The sequence below is a fragment of the Carlito syrichta genome, unplaced genomic scaffold (genome assembly GCF_000164805.1).
Source record: "Carlito syrichta isolate Samal-C Ts95f unplaced genomic scaffold, Tarsius_syrichta-2.0.1 Scaffold306767, whole genome shotgun sequence".
Lineage (NCBI taxonomy): Eukaryota > Metazoa > Chordata > Mammalia > Primates > Tarsiidae > Carlito > Carlito syrichta.
The window spans coordinates 593,998-618,471 of NW_007250863.1; the positions used below are offsets into that span (position 1 = coordinate 593,998).

The following is a 24,474-nucleotide window of genomic DNA, read 5'->3' on the forward strand; positions in this document are numbered from 1 at the left end:
AGTGCTGTTAAATTGTTATTAAAAAGAACAAGACTTAAAAAGAGCATCCTTCCATCCTAATGGTCAGTTTCAGAAATCGTGAAGGCTAATAGCCTATGTATCACTAAAGAAATATTTGATGTATTTATTTTTCCAAAGACATATTTTAAAAGGTAAAGAAATATTTAAAGAAATTAACCCAAGATTGTCACAATACATGCTAGCATACTCTATATTGGCAGAGGTTGCAGTGTCTAAAAGTGTTGTGAAACAACTGAAATTATTAACAGATTTTCAAGAGCATTATGGAACCTAATCAGAAAGAAGCTCCCGTTTTTAGTTTCCTCAATGAAAGACTAAGTATGTCCAACACAGAATTACAAAAACTGGACGTTTCCAACAAGATGTATTTAAAGGTTAATCAGAGCACTGCTTCATTTCTTTTCCCTTTTTTGAGGAGTCAGTTGAGATTGTTCCAGAGAAGTTAATACACAAAGGATACATTGTATATGAATTAATATATAACTTACTTCATAAAGGACCTGTAATCTTCATCGCCAGGATCCCCAAATCCACTCTGTCTCTTCCATTTTTACCATCAGGGCTTCAGAGGCGCCCAGATGTACACACACATAGGATCACTGTTAAAGCCCCTAAATCTCCACAATTCTCATTATTACCCAATACATAAATCCTTCTCTACAGGCTCATCAGCCTCTACTTGTCCTTTCCAAAATGCCTCCATGGAAATCTCGTCCTCTGACATACAAAATTCCTTCCCTCAACCACACTTTGCTTCCCAAAGGTAGGTAAAAACTGGCAAAAATAAAAAGCAGGCTCCCCATGTGAAACTGGGTCCCTCATAATCCCCCCCAATGATGAAGATTCTTTGTCTCTCTGTTTAAGGAACCAGGGAGCACACTAGATTTCACTATTTTCCTCACTGGCCCTCTGCTGGGGTCCACCCCCAGCCCACTGCCCTTGCCATCATTACCAAGTTCCCTTCAGAGTTCACCAGACCTGTGTGCAGTCGTCACCCTCTCTGTTCTTGTCATCCACTCATGCTCCTCCTGGCCTGCCAAGCATTGGTTAGAGAAAGGCGCAAACAAGTCTGGTCAGTCATCTGCTCCTTAACCTCAGCTTGCACATTTCAGCCTCTTAATCTTTATCCCCTGGATCCCTTGTGGACATAGTCCAAATTGCCACCTTTTCTCAATTAGCATCGATCTCCTTAGCTGATGGCATCACCAACTACTCTACAGAGAAGCCCAAGGCCATGTGATCTGAGCTACTTAAACTTGTCTGTGACACTACTCCTTAGAAATTTCCCCTTTTCTTCCTCTTAGATACAAGAGATTGTAAACACCACCACTTGTGCTGTGAATTCCACACCCTCCTATAGCTGTGCTCTTCCCACTAGCTCTTCTTCCTTTCATTGGCAATTTCACCCTTGCACTACATGTACCTTTCCATGGTTTGCAAAAATGCTCAGGTCTCAGGCATCCCAAGCAACCCTCCTTGGTCCATTCTTGTTTGCCTCTCATTTCTGACTGCTTGATGCCCAGCTTACATTCAGGGCCTCCATCTCTCACCTCTTCAGGCTGCTTGGTCTCCACACCTGTTCTCAACAATGTCCCTCCAAAATCTCTGCTCATCTCCTAAACCTCAAGACCAACAGCCTTTCCTCAGCCTTGACATGGCTTGCAGGTGACAACAGTGTCACAAGTCCCTCCCATGAGGCCCTCTCTATATCCCTGCACCTTGTGAGATTCCATGGCACTGGCTCCATCCTACCTGGCTCTCCCTTCCTATTTCAGTCGCTGCCACACCCTGCTGCCCCCTGTCAAATGGGCCCCTGCCTGCCTTAACTCTCAACAAAACAACCCGCCACTTGGGAGACTCAGTGAGAAGCCAGGTCTGAGCAGCCCTGAGGACCTCTGCCTGCAGTTTCAGGCCCAGGGCTAATTCTTGCTTGGACACTGAGCTCCAGCTTGGCTACATGACCTTGCTCGTGGGGGCTACCTTACTGAAATATTATTTTATGTGGGACCCTGGCAAATATTTTAGCTTCTTAACATGACTTAATGTGATCCATTTTGGAATCCCAGTAAGAGCCCTTGTATGCTAGTTTCTGCCAGTGCCTTCACCAGAGTAGACTGGGGGTTTAAGGTTTCTAGGCACTCCAAGTCCAAGAATCTCACTTTACATCTTGGGTCATCTGCATCCTGGGCCTGGGCCCTTTTCTGTGTGGGATTGGACCAGCTTTTGCTCTTCTTCTTAGGGGCTACTTGTCTAGACTCCTGGTCAGCCCTTTCATTCCAGTAGTCTTCCCAATCCCTGACTTGAATGATGTTTCCTTCACCAGTTTGTGGTAATAATTGGGCTTTCCATGGTTTGGCTCAAGTATCTTTATTTTTCTCTATATTCTCTCATATGGCTACTACATTTCTGTGGCTTTAACTATTGACCCTAAGAACAAAACAGATGTGAGGAAGATCTTATTCCAATAGGTGTCCGCTGTCTTCCAGCCCCATGTTGTCTGGTACTTTCCTTTCTCACCTCCCACATGGTACTATGCAAAACTTCATGTTCTGGCAAGAGAGAGGAAAACTGATTTTGGGTCAAGTGTTTTGCTGTCATTTTTACCTAGGCCTCAGGCTTCAATTCCATCTCCAATCACTTGGTATTTTCCAGGCACTCTAAACTTAAGTTTAACTAAAATCCAATGGATAATTTTATCCTTTAAAACCAATTCCTCATGTCCTTTCTTTATCTGTTATTAGGCATACCGTTCTCTTTAGGCCTTGTAATCAAACTTTAGCATCAACTTCAAATATGCCCATTTATTTTGAGTTGTACAAGTCCACAGACTCACTTTTCTAGGTCTGCCTTCACCATACGACTTTAGCTCTTGTGTTCTCTTAACCTACTATTGAGATAATTTCTTAGTTGGGCCTCTTCCTCATTCTCTTCCTTTCTTGTACAAATGTACATAGCACCAGGCACCAGTGATCTAAAGACTACATCCCAGCCTTTTAAGGTGCTAACTGGGGGAAACAGGCCTGTAAACAAATGAGGCTACGTTAGTTAGCTGAACAGCTGGCATCAGTAATGTTGAAGAGTGAGAAACGGTCAGTTCTCTCCCAGGCACAGAGCCAGAAAGACTACAGAAAGGGAGAGAGGTTTGACCTGCATTTTAAGAAAGGATGAGGTGCCTAGCAAGAAGGAGCACAGTAAGAGGGTACAGTAAAAGCAAAGCTTTGGAGGTGTGGAGCCATGTGATGGGGAATGTCAGGGAGGTTTGCATGCTGGTGCCTGAGGGAAGCAGGGGAAGAGGCAGCAGTGGCCAGTTCATGGCAGGTCTTGAAGTCCTACTGATGGGGTTGGGTGGATCCTGTGGGCAGGGAAGTCATTGGCTTGTTAAAGAACAGGAGCAGAATGACCACATTTATTTGAGAAAGGTCACTGTGGACCCAGTGCAGACATGGGACAAACTCTGGGAGACCTAGAGCAGTGAGTTCAGTTGGCATGACACAGACAGTCCAAGTCAGAGGCAACAGGGGCTAGAGCTCAGGCAGGAGTTAAGAGAGGCTGAAGAGGAAAGAAGAGAACAGAGGTGCTAATGCAACAGCTGATGAAGCCTGGACCTGACAACTAGGGAACTGAATTTTACTGAATGAACATTTTGGTAGCCACATGGGCCTAGAGACTCTGATACTGGACAGCCTAGCACTAGACAGAGTCCAGGCCACAGGCACAGTTTCAGGAGTCATCAGTATGCATGTGTTATTTAGTGCCTCCTTTGTTCCACAAAGCATGGAAGGTTTACAAGTTGCAATGAGCTTCATAAACTGGTGATAAAATTAGGCAAAGGGAAAATGAATGTAGAAATGGAGATGAGAGCAGAGTTGGTTTCACACCTCAAAGGCTTAACATAAAAACCATTGTGTGAAATATGGGCCCTAAATCTTTTGAAGTCAAAGAAAACTGGCAGCATGACAGGGACACTAGCAGAGCAGGAAGCAGCAACACTGTTTTAGGAGGGCTTGTCAGAAGAGAAGCTGATAGAGTACTGAGGTCTGAGAGCCCAGGCAACATTTAAGGGGATGAGAAGTGGACAGAGGAACCTGAGAAGAAGAGGCCACAGAAGTAAGGGCAAGCTCGACCAAGAAATTGATTAGGAGTCGGACAATGAGGAGGAATGGTGGGTGTGAGGTTTGAAGACTTGATTGTGAGTTGAGGAAATAAAAATAGGAAGTTTAATCGATTATTTCAGGAGCTGGGCCATGAAGAAAATGAGAAGGGGCGGCAGGCAGGCACAGATGGACAGACACACATACACACACACAGAGAGAGGTGTCGCTAGAAGATAAAGAACTTCACCTTCCTAAGCACACAGCTACAATCATTACTCACCAGGTCAGAGTCTGCAGGTATCTCCAACGCCTGTAAATATCAAGACCTGCCATCTGAGGTCCTGCGATTCATCTTCATCTCCTGCAATCTCCTTTCACACACTTTAAGGCCCACCCAAACTAGTCCAAACACACCACTTGACCCCCTCCCCCAAAAATCCATATTGACCAGAAGGCTAGAGGTGGGAAAAAGATCAAAGTCCAGAATCTGAAGAAAGGATCAGCTAGACCTAGACCTGCCCCTAATCCCTTAAAAAAAAATAGATCAGCAAGCCTGTAATCAGAGACCACAAAGACTTACCAAGGTCACTACAGGATAAAGAATATTCTATTATTTATTATTCTAAATTCAATGCTGGCCATGAAGTGCTATGGCATCACTTGCTTCCCATCATGTTAATTATCTCAACAGTACTGGATTGTACTCTGTAATTAGCCTAACAGCTCCTTTTATCCATTTAATGATAAAATCTACCATATCCTTCAATATGCATTCCTCTCTGAACACAAAGATCAGAAAAAGCAGGACTGTCTGTGTGGTGACAATGTGCCCTGGTATTAACACTGCAGTGGTTGTCAACTGAGACATGACAGGGTCTGGACCTGGGTATTTTCACTGTGTTTTCCTGGATAATTCTGATACCTTCCAAAGTTCAGAGTCTACTGCAATGATGTCTTTTGTCTTGCTCCAGGATGGGCTTCCCCATACCTCATTGTTCACGGACTATGAGGTTGCCCCCCAGCCTACCCCATATCTAGGGGAACCTGCTCATCTCTCAGCTCTCTCTAACTCTGGGTTGTGAGCTAGGATAATTTGAGGGAGAAAACAATTTGGGAATCAGAATCGAGACCAGAACCAAAATCTAGAACCTCCTGACCTCCCAGGGAGAATCTCATTCTATAAACAAAGCCCAAACTCCCATGACTGTCCTAGGAGGCCTGCCTGGTCTCAAAGTGCAAGAGAAGAATGGGAAGCTGCCTGTACCATTTAGATCCAGGAGCTAGAAGTTTCCAGGTCCTCTGACAAGAGCAAAGTTCTGTTGTTAATTACATCTAATAGAAGATGCAGTCTTCTGAACACTTTCCATGCAGTTCAGGCATTCTAGGTTCCCATACTTCGGTTCAGGTTGTATCAATACCAAAAGTGTAAAAAGAAAGGCAAGTTGCTCTTTCCAACACAATCTTTACACGAGATCAAGTCGAAACCCTGAGCATCCACATACCTGTCTTGTTCTTCCTTCTCCAGTCGTTCTTGCTCTTCCTGTTCCTTTTGCAGCCGGGCCTGTCTTCTCTTTTCAGCCAGGATTTTTGCAGCCTCTTCTGCATCAGTGGTGCCTGCTGTGGGCTTCCCTGAGGCTGCACCAGAGGAGAGGCGTCAACAGGAGAAGATCAAGGGAAACAAACATAAGAATTCCACTCACACAGCAGCTGCCATTTGGAAATGAAAAAATTCAACCCAATGTAGTGATGGGAAATGTTGCTAGACCTAGCACTCATAGTCACTGAATAAGAGAAGCTGCGAAGGGCCAGCTGTGACCCTGGATGCATTTCATGGTGGAAGGCAGTGGAAAAGTGAGGAGCTGAGACAGGGTCCTCAGCAAGTCCCAGAGCAGTCACTATCTGGGTGAACTCACTGCATCATAGAAGCTTGAAGGAGTAAAGGAAGACCCTCTTGGGGGGAAGTGCAGATTCTGGCTGGATGCAGCCTGTCTGTATCCCCAGGAGCTTCCACAGTCATGGTCCAAGTCAGCCCCTACATCCCCTCCAGGGGACTCTCAGGAGACTTTGAGGGAATCAGGAGCAATGTGCAAGCTTGAGAAAGCTGTACAAGTAAATAAAGTTGTCTCCAGGGAAAAATCTTTTTCACTCCCCAAACACTAGAGAATGGCATGTGGATCAGGTCAGAGGGAGAACCACCTTGGGAAAGCCAAGGCCAGGTGGCAGTGTCAACGAAGGTCTACCTGCATTGCTCTCAGTCTTGTTTCCTGCAGCAGCATGCTTCTCACTGGCATGCTTATCAGCCACGTGCTTCTCTGGGACTTCCTCTCCATGCAGGCTGGCAGCCTGCTGAGCCAAGACACCTTCCCTTTCCTTGTTGCTCTTCTCTTTCTCTGCTTTCTTCTTGGGTGTTTCTTGGCTGGGAAGAGCAGGTAAGCGGTACTTCACAGGCGACCCTAGGTATGGAGGCTTCACTGTCTTTGGAGACTGTGGATATGCTTTTGAAGTTGTCCTGGAAAACCAAAAACATGCCATAAGATGACTACTGAGCCTGGCCACAGACTTCTCTGCTCCTTAAACACCTGGTTCTAAGAAATTGAACAATTTCATCCTTCCAGAGGAACAAATGTAGGGCTTTGCACACACTCAAAAATCACTAACTCTCACCCCAACAGGAACATATGGTCTCTATAAGATGATCGTGGTGGAGAGGGAAATATTTTAAGAAGCCCAGCTGGTGATACCATATCCTAATCTCATTTAGGTTTGATGACAACATAATGATGGAGTATTAGGCATTTTCCCACTTCCTCTTTTCAGGTGAACATCAGGGTTGGGTCTGACTTCAGCATATGACAATAGACAAGCTGGCTCCTTTTTAAAAAATTTGCGATACAATATACATAACATAAAATTTACCATTTTAACCATTTTTAAGCACACAGTTCGGGGCATTAAGAACATCCATATTGTTGTTCAACCATCACCACCTTCCATCTTCATTAAGCACTAGCTCCCCATTCCCCCTGCCCTTAGCCCCGGGTAACTAACCTTCTAGCTTCTGTCTCTGTGAATTTGTCTATTCCAGGTACCTCATATAAGTGGATTCATACAGTATTTGTCTTTTTGCATCTGGCTTATTTCACTTTGTATCCTGTCTTCAAGGTTCCCAGTTCCTTTTTAGATGCTGAGGAACAAAGTCAACCAAGAGATGGAGATGGGGGATGCTTTCTGGAGGTTCTTAGGTTTAAAATAATTTTTCTTCTCCCAGTGGGCAGATGTAAAAGGTGAGGATCAGCCACTCAGGGAAATAGCACTTTGTTAAAACACAGGAGCTTGTCTTATGCCTGCTGGGAAAGCTCCATTACAGGTGTGCCAGCTTAGGCATGGCTCCTGGAGAGTGCTGCTTGATGAGGACATAGGTAGAAGCTTAGCCTGAGATGCCAAGTTTCTCCAGAGCTTTGCACAGGGATGCAGGCATTTGTACAGAGTTCCTCTAGGAAGGACATAAAATAATCTATATATAAATTATAAATTGTCACTTTCAATCCTGTAGCAGGTTGAAACACAAGGCATTGCTAATATCTAGCTTTCTGATCTATAAAAACAGCAATAAAAATGGCAACTCACCCCAATATTTAAAGTCAATTTCTCACTAGTGACCTAAAGGGTTACCTAATCAGATCCTGTTGGTAAGGAAAAATATGATCAGATCAATATTAAACTTGATCTGGAACCAGAAAATAACCCTCAAGTAGCATATGGACTGGATGAGATGCAGGCTAGTTTTACAATGATGCTCTCATGTCAAAAGGCCAGCTCCAGGTGCCCGGGAGAGCACCCTCTTTCTTTTTTTTTTTTTGAGTTGGAGTCTCACTCTGTTGCCCAGACTGGAGTGCAGTGGCCGCTCCCGACCACTGCAGCCTCGACCTGCTGGGCTCCGGCGATCCTTCCGAGTAACCGGAATTACAGGCGCGTGCTACCACGCCCAGCTCATTTTGATTTATTGTAGAGATGAGGTCTCGCTGCCCTCTTTCAGTCAATGTGTAGTGGTGGGAAACAGGCGATCGCTTGAAACAATGTATATTTCTTTAACAGATCTGAATTTCTAAAATCCAGCTGTCATAATAGCAACCATTTTACTGATATAAAATCATTCTGGATCATACTTCCATGGCAAGCTGTCCATCCCACCCCATGGCAGTCTGGCTTCTCTAACCTCAGGAAGGATCTCTTCAAAGATCCTGGCCAAAATGACTTTCCTGTGTCATCATCCTGTTAGGCATGGAGCAACCCAGAACCCTGAGATACCTCACCCATGTGGATGGTGTTTTTTCACTCTCGGCAGACAGTTCTTCCCTCTACCCTCAGCTGACTCAGGCTTATACTCAGTTCTCCCACCATTCTTAAGGGATGCAGTTTTTCAGATTACTCAGCAATCAGGTAGTTCTTTCCAGATGCACTATATAACCATGGTTTTCCATTTTTTTTCCTAGACTCTTGCCAAATAGAAATCATGTGCCAACGCCCCCTGCCCTAACATACACATACAGCAGGCTTTCTTAACCTAGTATTACCAACATTTGAGGGTGGATTGTTCTTTGTTGTGAGGGAATGTCCTGTGCACTGCAGGATGTTTACCAGCATCCCTGGTCTCCAACCACCAGTGGCGATCTGTCCCCCTTCCCAGATTGTGACAATCAAAAATGTCTCCAGATATCACCAAATGTCCCCTTGGAACAAGATCCTTCTCAACTGAGAATCTCTGAGGGAGAAAGACACACACACCCATACACAGAGATGGATGCATGCACACATACATTCTCTATCTGTATATAGTAGATAACAGGGGAGCTGTTCTGGCTGGAGGAGTAGCATCCAATCTCCAAGTGATTCTGAGGTATACCCACAGTCTCCTGAGAGTCTTAGCTCAACCGGTAATGTGTGAATGCCTCTATGATTCAGCACAGGAATTCTTTTGTGTTCTGACAGAGTCAGATCAGGTCCTTCTCCGACCACTTGGAGCTCAGGCCTCCATTAACACTCTCCACAGTCGTATCCATGTTTACTGAGTGTTGTCTATACACCAGCCACTGTATTAAGTATATATAAACACATATTTGTATACACATGTGTATAAACGGGTTGACACAGATATCATTATCATGATCACTTTACAGATGAGGAAACTAGTCTTAGAAAGGTTAAATGATTCCCACAGTTAACCAATTAATGGAGCCAGGGCTTGAGTCCACATCTACTTAACTCTCTCTTTACAGTTCTGCTCTATTTCCAATGTTGCAATGGCAGTCAAGCCTGAGTTTGGGGTCACCAAGTCCCCAAGATATTCTTTGTAGAAATGACATAGAGTAAGCACTCAATAGCTGTTATATGTTGGTGTTGGTTAAACAGATGATAAACTAAAATCTCAAATAATCCTTACTAACAAGAATGCACCAAAACTAGGAGGATGAACTGTAACAGGGGAAATCATCATGCCCTGCTCGCTCATGTTGACAGTGATCCACTGAGCATGGTTTTCCAATGTGCTGCAAAAATCTATGTTCAGGCTCAAATAATCTGTACAAACACATGGCAGAAGATCTTTGGCTTGGTTACAACTTCCTTTTGCACTGTCATCTAGGGCTGTAGTAACACTGTTAAGCAGGCAAAGGCTCTGTGTTCTGTCCCTTCCACATACCCCCTCTCTCAAGCTAACAATGACCTGCTGAAGTTGAGTGTCACCCACACTGTAAACCCATCACCCATTTTGCTATAACCACCACAAGGGCATCTTGAAAGACTCAGTCTAACACCTTACCAAGATCAAAGCATATTACCTACTCCCTGAAATGTCATGTGAATGCTATGTGTCCCTTGGTCCAACAACAGTATAGGGGCAGGGGATGGATTTGGGACTTGGCCAGAGAGGCCATAGGAAAGACTGTTATCTTGTGGTAGATAATGTAGATGGAAACACTTTCTCCTCCAATAAGCATTCCTACCTTGACTTGTTAAAGAGGAATTTCTACCATTAGAAGGACTGGCAAAAGTCATCTGCTCTTCTTCCTTGCCCTCACCTTCTTCCCCATAGCGTGATACATGATTTCTCTGATAGTGAGGCTGAGCAAAGGTGCCAGGTATGCCCATCCCTGCCCATTCTAGTTTTCTCCCTGGGATATGCCTATAAACTCCCACTCTGGGCTTCTCTAAGTGGTGCTGAAAGAGGTGGGCTCTGTCCCAGGGGTCCCTGCAGTGTTCTGGCACCTCTGCCATGAAGGCTAGGTGTCTGAAGAACTCTTCTGTAGTCATGACTCCCACCTGAGGGACCCCAGGGCTAAAATGGTGGTACCGGGTAAGAGGTCTGAATTGGCTGCAGCCTCAGCAGCCATAAAGCCAGCATGTAAATTCCAACAGCACCTCTGAGTTTGGTTTAAATGGCTCACCAGCAATTCTACTGTAAAGCTGAAACTGTTTAAATGGAGCATCTTCAGTCAGTGTGGCTGGAACCTAACGGTTCTGTCACATTCATTTGAGTACATGGAAACGTGGGCAAGATTATAAACCTAGAGAGAAAAGGCCAGATTGACCTGGGTGGGGGTGGTTCTGACAGCCTTGAGTCAGCACAGCCCTGAAAAGTCTTGCTTCAACTTGCTTTAACAGAATGGTCACATGTAGGTTCAGTTCATGCCAAGACTGTGAGGTTCTCTTCTAAATAAAATTGGGCCAATTACCCACGAGCACACATTTAAAAATAATTTCTACCTGAGAAGGCTGGATTATTTGGGATAAAAACCATTAAGAAGTCTGTTTATACTCCCCTATCCTAGTCCCTGCCCCAAAACAGTAAATTAGAAAACACACACTTTTATGCACACACAAACATGACCTTCACATTACAGAAGTGTAGGCAAATTATAGGGTTTTTTCCTAAAGTGAATGGCCAAAATACAGAAGAAAACCTCAGAAGTTCCCATTGATATCTCCAGATCTGCCGAGTTTCCAGCTCATCCTGCCTTGCCACTTGTTTCTATGGACTTTGCACCCTGCCAGGTGCCCTCCAAGAGCTGCTAACCACAGGCATCTGGAGCAAACTAAAAAGCAACATTGGTCTGGCAGGCTCCATGGCTCTCTGGCCAGTCCTGCTCAAACTTCTGCATGCCAAACCAAGTCTGGCAAAGCTATTTATTTTTCAATTTCCTGGAAACAGGTATCTTAGCTGAGGAAAGAAACATGAATGAATCAAGGGAACTCACTGTGCTTGTACAGAATTTTATTTTGAAGTACTTTGCATTTTCATCTATTTAATAAGGGTCTGTTTGATAGTCACAATAACCCAGTTAGGTAGGTAGGGAATTGCTATTAACCATATTTTAGATAAGAAAACAAAAGTCCTTAGAGCTTAAATAACCATTCCCAAAGAGATGCAAATAGACAAGAGAGCCAGGGCTGGCACCCAAGGCATTTGTTCTCTGTCTCGCTATTTTAGTTTCTGTTTTAATTTTTGAGGATCAATAAAAATATAACAAAGGGGATTCACAAGGGTTTGCTTAGGATGGTAAAGTTAGGCCTTTTAGGAGTCTAAGATAGGGTAATATAACCTTTTAGTTTCCATGATGGGCAGAACATATGAACAAACACCTCTGTAAGTAGAGTGGCAAGGATAACTCTTGGGAGAGGTTTGTCATACTTCTGAACATGAGTTGCAAAGCAGAACCCCAAAGGACTTGTTCTCTCCACATCTTGGAATCTAGCTCTATTTTCCCCAAAACCACTTGACTCCATGCACAGTGAATGTAACCCACCTACTTGGATGGGAGGAGTCTGTGGCTTTGTGAGCACAGCTCAGCCAACATTTTGAAAATTTTATTACTTCCCAGAGAAAAAGAGCAGTTTTGTACCACAGAAACCTGGGAATACCACCTTAACCCAGCATCACCAATAGTGAAACAAACTGACATTATGGCCTCCTGATAAGAGGCACTGAGAAGGACCCAACATCCCTGCTTTGGGATTCCTGCCCAACACGCACACCTCAAATCTAATCAGGAGGACACATGAGGCCAATACAAACTGAAGGACAGTCCTGAAAATGACTGGCTTGTACTCTTTAAAAATGTCAAGGTCATGAAAAAGAAAGGCTGCGGAACTGTTCTAGGTTGAAAGAGACTAAGGAGATGAGACAACTAAATGCAATGTAGGACCCTGAGCTAGACCCTGGACCAGGAAAAGCAACGCTAGAAAGAATCTTATTGGGATAACTGGCAGAAGTTGTACATACACTGTAAATTAAGTAATAATACCATTTCAAAGTTAAATTTTCTGATTTTTGTAATTGTACTGTGGCTATGTAAGAGAATGTCTTTGTTCTTAATAGTAAAGGGACATGTTGTCTGCAACTTCCTCTAAAATAGTTCTGGGATAAATCTATGTGTCTGTGTCTGTGCAGGTATGTCTGTGGAGGATGAATGTGAGACTGTGAATCAGAGTGATGAGGAGATGAGAATGGTGAAGCATATGTAGCTAAATGTTAACACAGGATGAAAGGTATCCAACAGTTCTTTGTTCTAGTCTTTCAGTTCTTTTGTAAGGTTGAAATTATTTCAAAATAAAAAGGCTTAAAAAACTGGCCTAAACTCAAATTATCCTCTGATAAGACTAAAAAATATAGGAGTATGAACTGAGTGAGTATATAAGTTTGGTTGCAAGGAGGGGGTATCATTTGACATTTTCAATTATCTTCAAGAAAAATTTCAGGTAAGAATGTAAAAGCCCACTGAAGAATAACGTGGTGGCAAAAAAGAGCAGTTTAATTGTCCTTGCAGAGAGGCTGACACACTGTAGATGCTCATCTGTGGGAAGGATTAATCATACTACACATCTACCAGAAAAGCCTTATGAGGAGAGTGCCTGGTAAGAATCCATTAAATGTCCTCAGCTACCAAAGAAATAGGCTGGGTCTGGGATTGGGAGAAAAGTGAGCAGCATCTATTTTGGGCCATCCACAAGACCTAATCTTAATTTTTCCCTCACATGGAGTATCTGTTTTATTTTCAATGCATGATAAAGTGAAATCAAACTAGGTCCCTGATACAAAACTGATCTCAGCTATGATCAATCTCTGGAAGTGATTATCTTTGGCACACTGAATTTTCCAAAGATGGCCACAATAATATCTCCCACTCCACATGATCTTTTGAGTTGATTTCTCTGTCCCATTGAATCTATGTTGTCCTGACTGCTTTGACCTATAAAATACAGCAAAGAAGTAATGCTGTGCCAATTCAGGGCATAGTCCTTAACTGGCCTGGCAGTTTCTACTTCATGCCTCAGGAGATACTCACTCTTGGGTCATTTCCTGTTAAATCCCAATCGCCATGCTGTGAGATACCTAAGCCACAAGGAGAGGTTATAGTAAGCACTCTGGTTGACAGCTTCAGCTGAGGAATGTCCCATCTAGACTCTCTAGATCAGTCGAACCCTAGATAACTTCAGCCCTGGCAAACTCTGGATTGCAGTGGCATGGAAAATCCTGATGAGAACCACCTGGCAAACCCAAGTAACCCACAGAGCAAATGCACAAAAGACCCCAAGAGAAAACCTCTCGGTATGCCCAAGTCATAGAACTAAGAGAATGAATAACAAATTATTGTTCTAAGCTACTGAATTTTGGGTAGTTTGTTATAGCAGCAATAGACAGCTGAAATATTATCTATCAAAATGACCAGACTGACTTAGAATATATTTCTAAGAATATAAAACCATTAGAGAAGAGTTCCTAGCAAAGAACTGGGAGTACAGGTAGCATCAGCCCTTACAGACAGAGACAGACTGGGTAACTATGTTTGGCCACACTTGATTTCTTCTCCCTAGGTTACAAGAAGAAAGCTATGCTCCACCTATGTCTTTCAGAGTGTGGCTGAATCTCGTTTTCTAAAACCCATATGAGTACCAGACAATGCAAACAATAAAAATAAACTTGGGTGCTTAAAAGAGCAATACTATTAACATTCACAGTCACCCAACAGTGGCTTAATTTATCTGAGATCAGGGAGGAGAACAATGCACTGTCAGAGCTTAGGAGGTCACAGGAAAAGGGAACATTAATCACATGACCTGTCGGCTTCTGCATGGGAGTTCAAAGGCGCTAACTCAGCCCCTTTTCAAAGCCACATCATTTCCAGTATGCTTTAAAAAAATCACACACTTGGTCTGCACAGAAGGAATGTCAAAAATAGCAGTTTGGTTAAGGGTCTGTTTTATGTTTGACACCATTTTAAGAATCAAGTAAGTGTCTTTTCCAAATTGTCTTTCTTCAAGAGTATGCAAAATAATGTTTATAAAACATATAAGTTATAAAGAATGATATAACAAATACCCACACCCCCACCAATTAATTAAAAAGAAAGACACTATCATTTTGCCAGTATCTCATATAGGCTCCTCCAATTCCTTTCCCTTCCCACTGAAGAGGCCATCATCACCCTGAATTTTATAGTGGTCATTTTCTTACCTTTTCCAGAAATCATTTTACCAGTTATATTCTTAAAAATACATTGTTGGCTGGCACAGTGGCTCACACCTGTAATGCCAGCACTTTGGGAGGCCAAGGCAGGAGGACTGCTTGAGCCCAGGAATTGAAGACCAGCCTAGGCCACATAGTGAGACCTCATCTCTACACAAAAGCAAAAAATTAGCCGGGCATTGTGGTGCACATATGTGGGCATTGTGTAGTCCTGGCTATTCAGGAGGCTGAAGTGGAAGGATCTCTTGAGTTCAGGAGGTTGAGGCTGTGGTGACCCATGATTGTATCACTGTACTCCAGCCTGGGCAACAGAGTGAGACCCTGACTCAAAAAGACCCAAAACAAACATTGTTTAGGTTTGCAGATCTGGGAACTCAATATGAATGGAATCAAACTGTTGACATTCTTCTACAACTTGCTTTTTCCACTCAACACTACATTCCTGAGATCTACCCATGTGGTTGTGGGCAGCTGCGATTCATTTTTTTTCCCACTGCTATATAGTTTGGTTGGATTTTCAGAATTGACTTACACTCTACTTGAGTTTCCATGTTTCTTAGACCTGGTCCATATCCAGTGTGGTTCAGCCACTAATTTCCCCTCTGGGAGAGAAACTTTTTTTGGAACATTTTAAAAATTTAAAAAAAAACCACTGGTTTCTCCTTAGACCTCTCAAATCAGTAATACTGACTTAGAGGTCCCAGAGCAACTTCCATCCTCAGGGAAACTTTCTTCAGGAAATGACTCTTGATAGTTTTGACAGTACACATGGAAGCCCATTTGTGTTCGAGTTGACCATTTTTCCTGCCTGCTTCAGAGATGACATGTATTGTACTCTGAAAATAAAGATCATTTCATTAACATTCCATCAATTTCTCTTTGTTGTAGTGGCAGGAACACCCTGCAGCAGTAGGAGAAGCCTATGAATAGCCAAGAAGGCAAAAGGCCAGAATCCTTGGGCAAGTTTGGTCTCAGCATTTTCTGTATCTGCTAGGTGACCTCACTCCTGTCCTCTAGGTTTTCCTTCCCTTTTTACTTGCATCCCATAGACACTGCACAGTCTGAATATTTGTGAATCCTCAAAATTCATAAGTTGAAACCCTAGCCCCAAAGTAATAGTATTAGGAGATGGGGCCTTTGGGGAGATGATTAAATCATGAGGTCAGAGCACTCCTGAATGAAATTAATGCCCTTATAAAAGAGACCCCAGAGAGCTCCCTTGCCCTTTTCACCATGTGAAGAGGATACAAGAAGAAGATGGTTGACTATGGACCAGAAAATGGGCCCTTACAAGACACCAAAACTGCCCAGACCTTGATCTTGGACTTCCCAGCCTCCAGAACTGTGAAAAATGCATTTCTGTTGTTATAAGTTGCCCAGTTTATGGTATTTTGTTATAGCAGCCCAAACGGACTAAGGCAGACATATACTGAGTACCTACTATGCAACAATAAATGGAGACAGTTTCCAAGGCAATCTATAGTATGAGACCTTAAGTGAACATAAAATGCTAACACAGTGCAATGAGGCATAGATCAATAAGCCTGTATAGAGCTCTGCTCAAGCATCACCTCCTCAGAGAAGCCTTTCCTGACTACTTTATCTAGCTATTTCCCTCTACTACTCTCTGTCATCTGAACCAGTTTAATTTTTCTTCACAGCATTTATCACCACTTAATTGTATATATTCTGTTGTCATGTAAGCTTCATGAGGGTGGGGACTTTTGCCATATTCATAGCTGCATCCTCCCCTTAGAAGAGGATTGGACATTAAGTGAGTGAATGAGAGAGGGCTATACATGATGCCCTGTGAACACAGAGAAGGGGATGAATTCAGTTTTGGCTGGCTCTGGAGAATGTCATGGCTGAAATGAGTTCTGAGCAGCAGAACAGCTCTTTAGATTAGGGCCTGTACTGTGCTCAACTGTATACACAGCTCCCCACCACCTTGTAGAAAGTTTCTTGAAGTAGAGACTGTTCCCACTCATCTGGGGATTCTCTGAAGCACTGGGCATAATGACTTGCATTCATTCACTCTGGAAATATTTAAAGCACCTACCATATACTTATTACTATTCTAGATAGAGTGGAAATTACATTTTTTTCTCCCAATTGAACTGCATTTTAAAAGTCTGGGATTTTACTCAAGTCTCTTTGGTCAGGGAGAACTTTTATAAAACTCAGATGACATGTCCTTTAAACTATAAAGTAGTTCTAGAAACACAATCTTATTCAAGATTTTCAACTTCAAAGAAACAGCATAAAGCCAACTGTGAGCTTGCCTCCAAGAATCTACAAGCATACCTCAGAAATGTTGCAAATTCAGTTCCAGACCACTGCAAAAAAGCAAGTAGAGCAAGTCCAACAACACATTGGGCACTGCTAAAAGGGGAGAAGTCGATGCTGGGCGTGGTGGCTCAAGCCTGTAATCCCAGCACTTTGGGTGGCTGAGGTGAGAGCACTGCCTGAGCCGACGGGTTTGAGACCAGCCTGGGCAACTTGGTGAGACCTTGTCTCTGCAATATAATAAAAAATAAGCCAGGTGTGGTAGCATGCACCTGTAGTTACGGCTACTTGGAAGGATGAGGTGGAAGGATCACCTGAGCCCAGCAGGTCAATGCTGGGGTAGCTGTGAGCATGCCACTGTACTCCAGCCTGGGTGACAGAGTGAGACTCTGACTCAAAAAAAAGGGGGGGGGGGGACAAGAGATAGAAAACCGCCCATTGGGTACCATGCTCACCACTGGGGGTGGAGGGGACCGGCTCATTAGAAGCCTAAGCTGGCCAAGCTCAGTGACTCAGCCTGCAATCCCAGCACTTTGGGAGATTGAGGTGAGTGGACTGCTTGAGCCAGTGGGTTTCAGAGCAGCCTGGGCAACTTGACGAGACCTCAACTCTACAATAAACAAACAAACAAACAAACAAACAAATAAATAAAAATTAGTCGGGTGTGGTGACGTGTACCTGCAATTCCGGCTACTTGGAAGGCTGAGGCAGAAGTATCTCTGGAGCCTAGCAAGTCGACAGTGGGGTGGCCATGGGTGTGCCACTGCACTTCAGCCTGGATAACAGAGTGAGACTCCAACTCAAAAAAAAAAGAAAAAAGAAGAAGCAGCCTAAGACTCAGTGCAGTGGTATGATCACAGCTACCACAGTCTTGACCAGGCAACCCTTCTGCTTCAGCCTTCAGCTTTCCAAGTAGCTGGGATTTATAGTTGCACGCCACCACAACTGGCTAATTCCTGGATTTATTCTAGAGACGAGATCTGCCATGTTGCCCAGGCTGGTCTCAAAATCCTGGGCTCAAGCAATCTTCTTGCCTCAGCCTCCCAAAGTGCTGGGATTACTGGCATGAGCCACTGTTCCCAGCCGTGAAATGTATTTCTTAAATAAGAAGACTTAGAAGTTGAAATGACTCCTTGATCCATGGGCGAATGAATGTTGTGTTAGCAGACTTGAAAACGATATTAATATCCTTGTACATCTCCATCAGAGTTCTTGGGTGACCAGTTGCATTGTCAGGTAATATTTTAAAAGAAATCATCTTTTCTGAGCAATAGATCTCAACAGTGGACTTTAAATATTCAAGAAACCATGCTGTAAATAAATGTGCTGTACCCCAGGCTTTGCAGTTTCATTTATAGAGCATAGGCAGAGTAGATTTAGCATCATTCTTAAGGACTCTAGGATTTTCAGAATAATCAATGAGCACTGGCTTCAACTTAAAGTCACAAACTGCATTAGCCCCTCACAAGAGACTCAGCCTGTCCTTTATGAAGGTTGAAGCCAGGCATTGATTTATTCCTCTCTAGCTATGAAAGTTCCAGATGGCATCTTCTTCCAGTAGAAGGCTGTTTCATCAACATTAAAAATCTGTTTAGTGTAGTCACCTTCATTAGTTATCTTAGCTAGATCTTCTGGATAATCTGGTGCATCTTCTATATCCTGCACTTTTATTTTATGGAGATAGTTTCTTTCCTTGAACCTCATGAACCAACCTCTGCTCACTCCAAACTCTTCTGCAGCTTCCTCACTCTCTCAGTCTTCATAGAATTGAAGAGAGTTAGGTTCTGACCCTGGATTAGGCTTTGATTTAAGGGAATGTTGTGGCTGGTCTGATCGTCTATTCAGACCACTCAAACTTTCTCCATATCAGCAATAAGACTATTTTGATTTCCTACCATTCATGTGTTCACTGAAGTAACATTTCTAATTTCCTTCAAGAACTTTTCCTTTACATTTGCAACTTGGTTAGTCGTCTGGTGCAACAGGCCCAGCTTTTAGCCTGTCTTGGATTTCAGCATGCCCCTCTGACTAAGCTTAACCATTTCTAACTTGTGATCTAAAGTTAGAGATGTGCAACTTTCCCTTTCACTTGAACACTTTGAGACCACTGTAGAGTTATTAACTGGCCTAATTTCAATAATGTTGTGCCTCAGGGAACAGGGAGGCCTGAGGAGAGGGAGGGAGATGGTAGAATGGCCTGTCAGTGGAGCAGTCAGACTACATACAACACTGATTAAGTTTGCTGTCTTAAATGGGCATGGTTCCTAGCACCCCAAAACAATTACAATACAACTTCAAAGATTACCATTCACAGATCACCATAACAGATATAACAATAATGAAAAAGTGTGAAATATTGTGGTAAGTACCAAAATGTGACACAGAGACATGAAAGTGAGCACATGCTGTTGGAAAAATGGCACCAATAAGCATGCTTGACACAGGGTTGCTATAAACTTCAATTCATAGAAAAACAAAAACACTCCCCCCAGTATTTGCAAAGTACAATAAAGCAAAGTGCAACAAAACTAGGTCTTCCTGTAGTTCTCACTTCTATAGAAGAGAATACCTCTCTTGTTTATCTCAGTGAAATTTACAATAATGATGAAACTTGTAAGCTACACTAGAGCAGGGACCATGAGTCAATATCCAGGAAGAGAGAGGGTGAAACCTGTAAAAGCCTCAGGAGGAACTAGGCTTCTCTCTGTTACTGTAAATGGCACTAATTAACACCAGAGTAGTGACACATGAGTGGAAACTGAAAAGGCTCAGAAATAGGGCAAAGAGAAATAGAGACTATAGAACCCAGACAGTAAATTTAAAGAGATTACAAGAGAACAAGTCCCTAACCAAAGATGGGCAATACTAGCTCAGAAAAGATGCAATGAACTAAAAAACAAATAAAAACATGCTTTTGCTGGGTGTGGTGCCTCATGCCTGTAATCCTAGAACTTTGGAAAGCTAAGGTAGAAGGACTGCTTGAGCCCAAGAGTTTGAGACCAGCTTGGGAAACACAGACTTTGTCTCTACAAAAAATAAAAAAAAAAATTAGCCAGGCGTGGGGGGTGGTACATGCCTGTAGGCCCATCTACTTGGGAGGTTGGGGTAGAAGGACTGCCTGAGCCTAGGAGGTCGAAGATGCAGTTGCAGTGAGTCATGACCATGCCACTGCACTCCAGCCTGGGTGACAGAGTGAGACTCCAATTCTTGGGGAAAAAAAAAGAAAGAAAAAACAAACATGCTTTTAATTCAATGATGCGCTATGGAAGGATTTTCCTTATAAGGGACAGTCACATCAATAGCAGGTACTAGTCATCTATAAACACCACAGTCATCTCTAAAAATAATAATAAGTGAAAAAGTCTCTATTAGAAAGCAACATATCAAAAGAGCTAAAAAAAAAAGCAAAAACATAAGAGCTGATGTCATCTTGAATATTTTTAACAAATTCACAAGTGTTCAATAAATTTGTGTTTTATCCTAAATTCTCTGAACTAAACAGATGCACTAAACGAGGTTCATATGATTCTCTTCATACAAAAACTATCCTATTTTCCCAAATTAAATCATATTTCTCTTTCTCTCAGTCATACTGAAAATGCTTCCATAGTACTGCTGGATTGAGTTATTTACTAAATCACTCTTTTCAGTTACTGTCACTAAAATATTTTAATAACCAAAGACCTTGCTCACACAGATACCATAAATTTGTTTTTCAGTTATAGTTTCATTGATTAGTTTTTCCAATTCCTAACAAAAAAGAGCCAAGCATGATGGTACACACCTGTAGTCTAAGTTAATAAGGAGGCTGAAATGGAAAGATCAGTTGAACCCAGGAGTTAGAGGCTGTCGAGCACTGTGATTGCACGTGTAAACAGTCACTGCATTCCAGCCTGAGCAACATAACAAGATCCCATTTCTTAAAACAAAACAAAACAGACTTCCAGCAAGATGGTGATGGGGCAACCTGGTCTATGAAACCCTCTGTAAAGGAGAATGCAGAGGGTCTCTGGCTCTCTCCCTGGGGGCTGGGGACTCCAACATCGCAGCCTGCTCTTCACATGGAGCTCAGCCGTTGCCACCGCTGGGGTATTGCAGCAATCTGGACTGCCACTGCAGCGCAGACACAGCAGCTGCCGGCACCACCGCGGCCTCTGTGGTGGCCATAGCACATTGTGCCACTCATGCCTGAGGCGATCCACGACTTCAGTCCTTGAAGCCCCTGCACGCAAGATCTGCTGGGATCGCTGCCACCTCTCCTGCGACCGTGATTCCTGCCTGCCGCGGGTCTCCTCCTGTGTGCCCTGAGGCAGGCTTCTATCTCTGGCCTCTGCCTGGTTCCTGTCTGGCCCCACCCCTCTGGGGTGAGCAGCTGAGATAGCACCATGTGCTAGCGATTCAAGGTAATAAACCGAAACAGGAGAAACAAGCTTGAAAAATAGACACAGGCCAGAGTGGTGAACAGAAGGTGATGTGAACTGTCCTTCACAGCAGACCAGGGGCAACTGACCCTAACTGCGAACTAATTTACCAGCTTGAAAAGAAAGCTAGAAATCAGAGCTGAAAGGACACTGGACTTAAATGAAAAGTCTCAGAGTGTGCTTGATTGGTTCTGTTAGTTTAATGACTTAATTCTATTCCTACTGTATTGTTCCTTTTTGTTTTCTTTTTTTTCCTCTTCCTTTTCTTCTCTTTTCTCCTCTCTGTAAACCATATCTTTGTATAGAGGAACAGCACACCAATAAGGTGGTTGGTTAGCTTGTATGTTAGCATCATTGTATGTTTTATTTTTTTGTATGGGAGTTGGTTAGTCTATAGCTGTGGTCTATTGTTTTTATCTGTTTCAGTATAGGTCCCTCTCTCCATTTGTTGGTACACTCATTTGTTTCCCACCTTACTCCTCTATCTCTCCACTCCCCTCTTCCCCTCACTGTCTGCTCCATTCTCTTCCCTCTGCTAACCACACTTTATTTCAGGGAGTAAACCTACAGCCCCACTGCACAGGCAGATTCCAAGGCAGTGGGAAGTGGGTCTCAGATTATCCATACACATGTCAGCAAATACCAGGACCTGCAGATAGATTTTGAATCACAGCTCCCCCCTTAAGTAAATCCCAAAACTGCAAAAAGGACCACCCCCAACCTACAGTGCAACTCCAGAAATGAACAAAATAAGAGGGCATACATAAAGAATAGGAGATTGAACAAACAAAAGTAAAACCAATCCCTCTACCCCTGAATAACAGAATTAAAGAAGACAGTGACATGGAGGGAAGGAAAGAGTAGGGAGGGGGGAAAAAACCGCACAAATGAAGGAAAACCAAAAGAAGAGTACAGGTCTCACACAGACCCCTGGGAGATCAGACACTGAGAAAACAGATTCTGGAACACAAACAATGAAGTGCCCCCAGAATAACTGGTCACATGAAACAAACCCAGACATCAAGACATTAATAGAGAGAATTAAAAAAATTGAGGAGAGACAAGAGGAAAATAGGAAGGAGCTGATGTTAGAAATAACAGCAGTAAAGAATAATGTGATGAGCTGGGCTCGGTGGCTCAGCCTGTAATCTGGCACCTTTGGGAGGCTGAGGTGAGTGGATTGCCTGAGCCCACGGGTTCAAGACCCGCCTGGGCAGCGAGACCTCATCTCTACAATACATAAAAAAATAATCAGCTGGGCGTGGTAGCGCATGCCTGTAATTCCGGCTACTTGGAGGGCTGAGGCAGAAGGATCACCAGAGCCCAGCAGGTCGAGGCTGCGGTGGCTGGAAGCGGCCACTCACTCCAGTCTGGGTGACAGAGTGAGACTCCAACTCAAAAAAAAAAAAAAAAAAGAATACTGTGATGGAAATAAATAACAAACTAATAAGAAGCATGGAAAGCAGAATTAGCCAAGCAGAAGAAAGAATCTCAAAGCTCAAAGACCAAAACACAGAACTAACCCAACCTGTCAGAAGCATAGAAAAGAAGCTCAAAAAGACAGAACAAACCCTTCAAGAGAGGAATGATCACTTCAAGAGACCGAACCTAAGAGTAATTGGCCTTCCTGAGGCAGAGAGAGAAAAAGAGGCCACACTGGAACAAACATTTCATGAAATCATTCAAGAAAACTTCCCTAATCTCATCAGTGATGAAAAAATTCAAACACAAGAGATTCAGAGAACCCCTGCAAGACAACAAATGAGAGGACCAACTCCCAGACATATAATAATTCATCTAAACAAAGAAGGTATAAAAGAAAAAATCCTAAAGGCTGCAAGAGAAAAAGGTCAGACTACATACCAGGGAAGACCAATTAGAATAGCAGCAGATTTATCTACAGAAACCCTCCAGGCTAGGAGAGCTTGGAGCCCTATCTTCAAAGTTCTAAAAGATAAACAATTTCAACCGAGAGTAATCTATCCAGCCAAGCTAAGCTTCATCAGTGAGGGAGAATTGAAATCTTTCCCAGATATCCAATCCCTAAGAACCTATGCTGCCACAAGACCATCTCTACAAGAAACACTTAAGAAAGTGTTGAACACAGAAGGAAAAAAGAACAACAATGTTCTTCACAAGAATACAGGCAAAAGATTAAAAACACATGATTCAACTCTAAAACCAAAAGAAAGACAACACACAAACAGGAAGAAAAACAATTCTGTAAGAACATTATGATAGGGATCAACTCACACATTTCAATAATCAGTTTGAATGTGAATGGACTAAATGCACCACTGAAAAGACATAAAATGGCAAAACGAATAAAATATCACCAGGAAACAATCTACTGCCTTCAAGAGACTCACCTCACTAGAAAGGACACTCACGGACTCAAAGTAAAAGGATGGGAAACAAATTTTCAGGCAAATGAAACACAAAAGAAAGGAGTCGTGATCTTAATCTCAGACAAAATACCCTTTAAGCTATCAAAAATTTAAAAAGATACAGAAGGCCACTATATAATGATAAAAGGTTCAATCCTTCAACAAGAAATATCCATCCTAAACATATATGCACCAAACATAGGAGCACCAACTTTCATAAAGCAGCTCCTGGGTAAACTAAAAACAGATATCGACTCCAATGCCATCATAGCCGGGGACTTCAATACCCCACTCACAACCCTAGACAGATCATCGGGACAAAAAATCAGCAACGAGATCTGAAACCTCATGGGACTCTTGATCAAATAGACTTAACTGATACCTACAGAACCTCCATCCAAAGACCACAGAATACACATTCTACTCATCACCACATGGAACATATTCTAAGATCGACCACATACTTGGCAATAAATCAAGCATAAGCAAATTTAAAAGGACTGAAATTTTACCATGCACCTTCTCGGACCACAGTGGAATAAAAATAAACATTAACACTAACATGGTACCCCCAAAACCCACAAAGACATGGACACTAAACAGCATGATGCTAAACAACTCCTGGGTCAATGATGAAATCAAAACAGAGATTAAAAGATACATGGAAACAAATGAAAATGAAGAACATCTTACCAAAATCTCTGGGACGCCATGAAAGCTGTAGTAGAGGGAATTTATATCCC

The 24,474-nt window shown here is 42.9% G+C and overlaps 1 protein-coding gene across 2 annotated transcripts in view; it reads right to left on the minus strand.

Moving 5' to 3' along the window:
- The window catches only part of MAP7D2 (MAP7 domain containing 2), a 121,031-nt gene that overhangs the window by 9,947 nt on the left and 86,610 nt on the right, over positions 1-24,474 (minus strand). For both annotated transcript variants that reach the window (XM_008063349.2, XM_008063348.2), the window contains exons 9-10: positions 6,356-6,624; positions 5,618-5,750 (exon numbers count right to left, since the gene is read on the minus strand). In XM_008063349.2, coding sequence (XP_008061540.2) covers positions 5,618-5,750; positions 6,356-6,624 — 402 coding nt within the window. The remainder of the gene's footprint in view (positions 1-5,617; positions 5,751-6,355; positions 6,625-24,474) is intronic.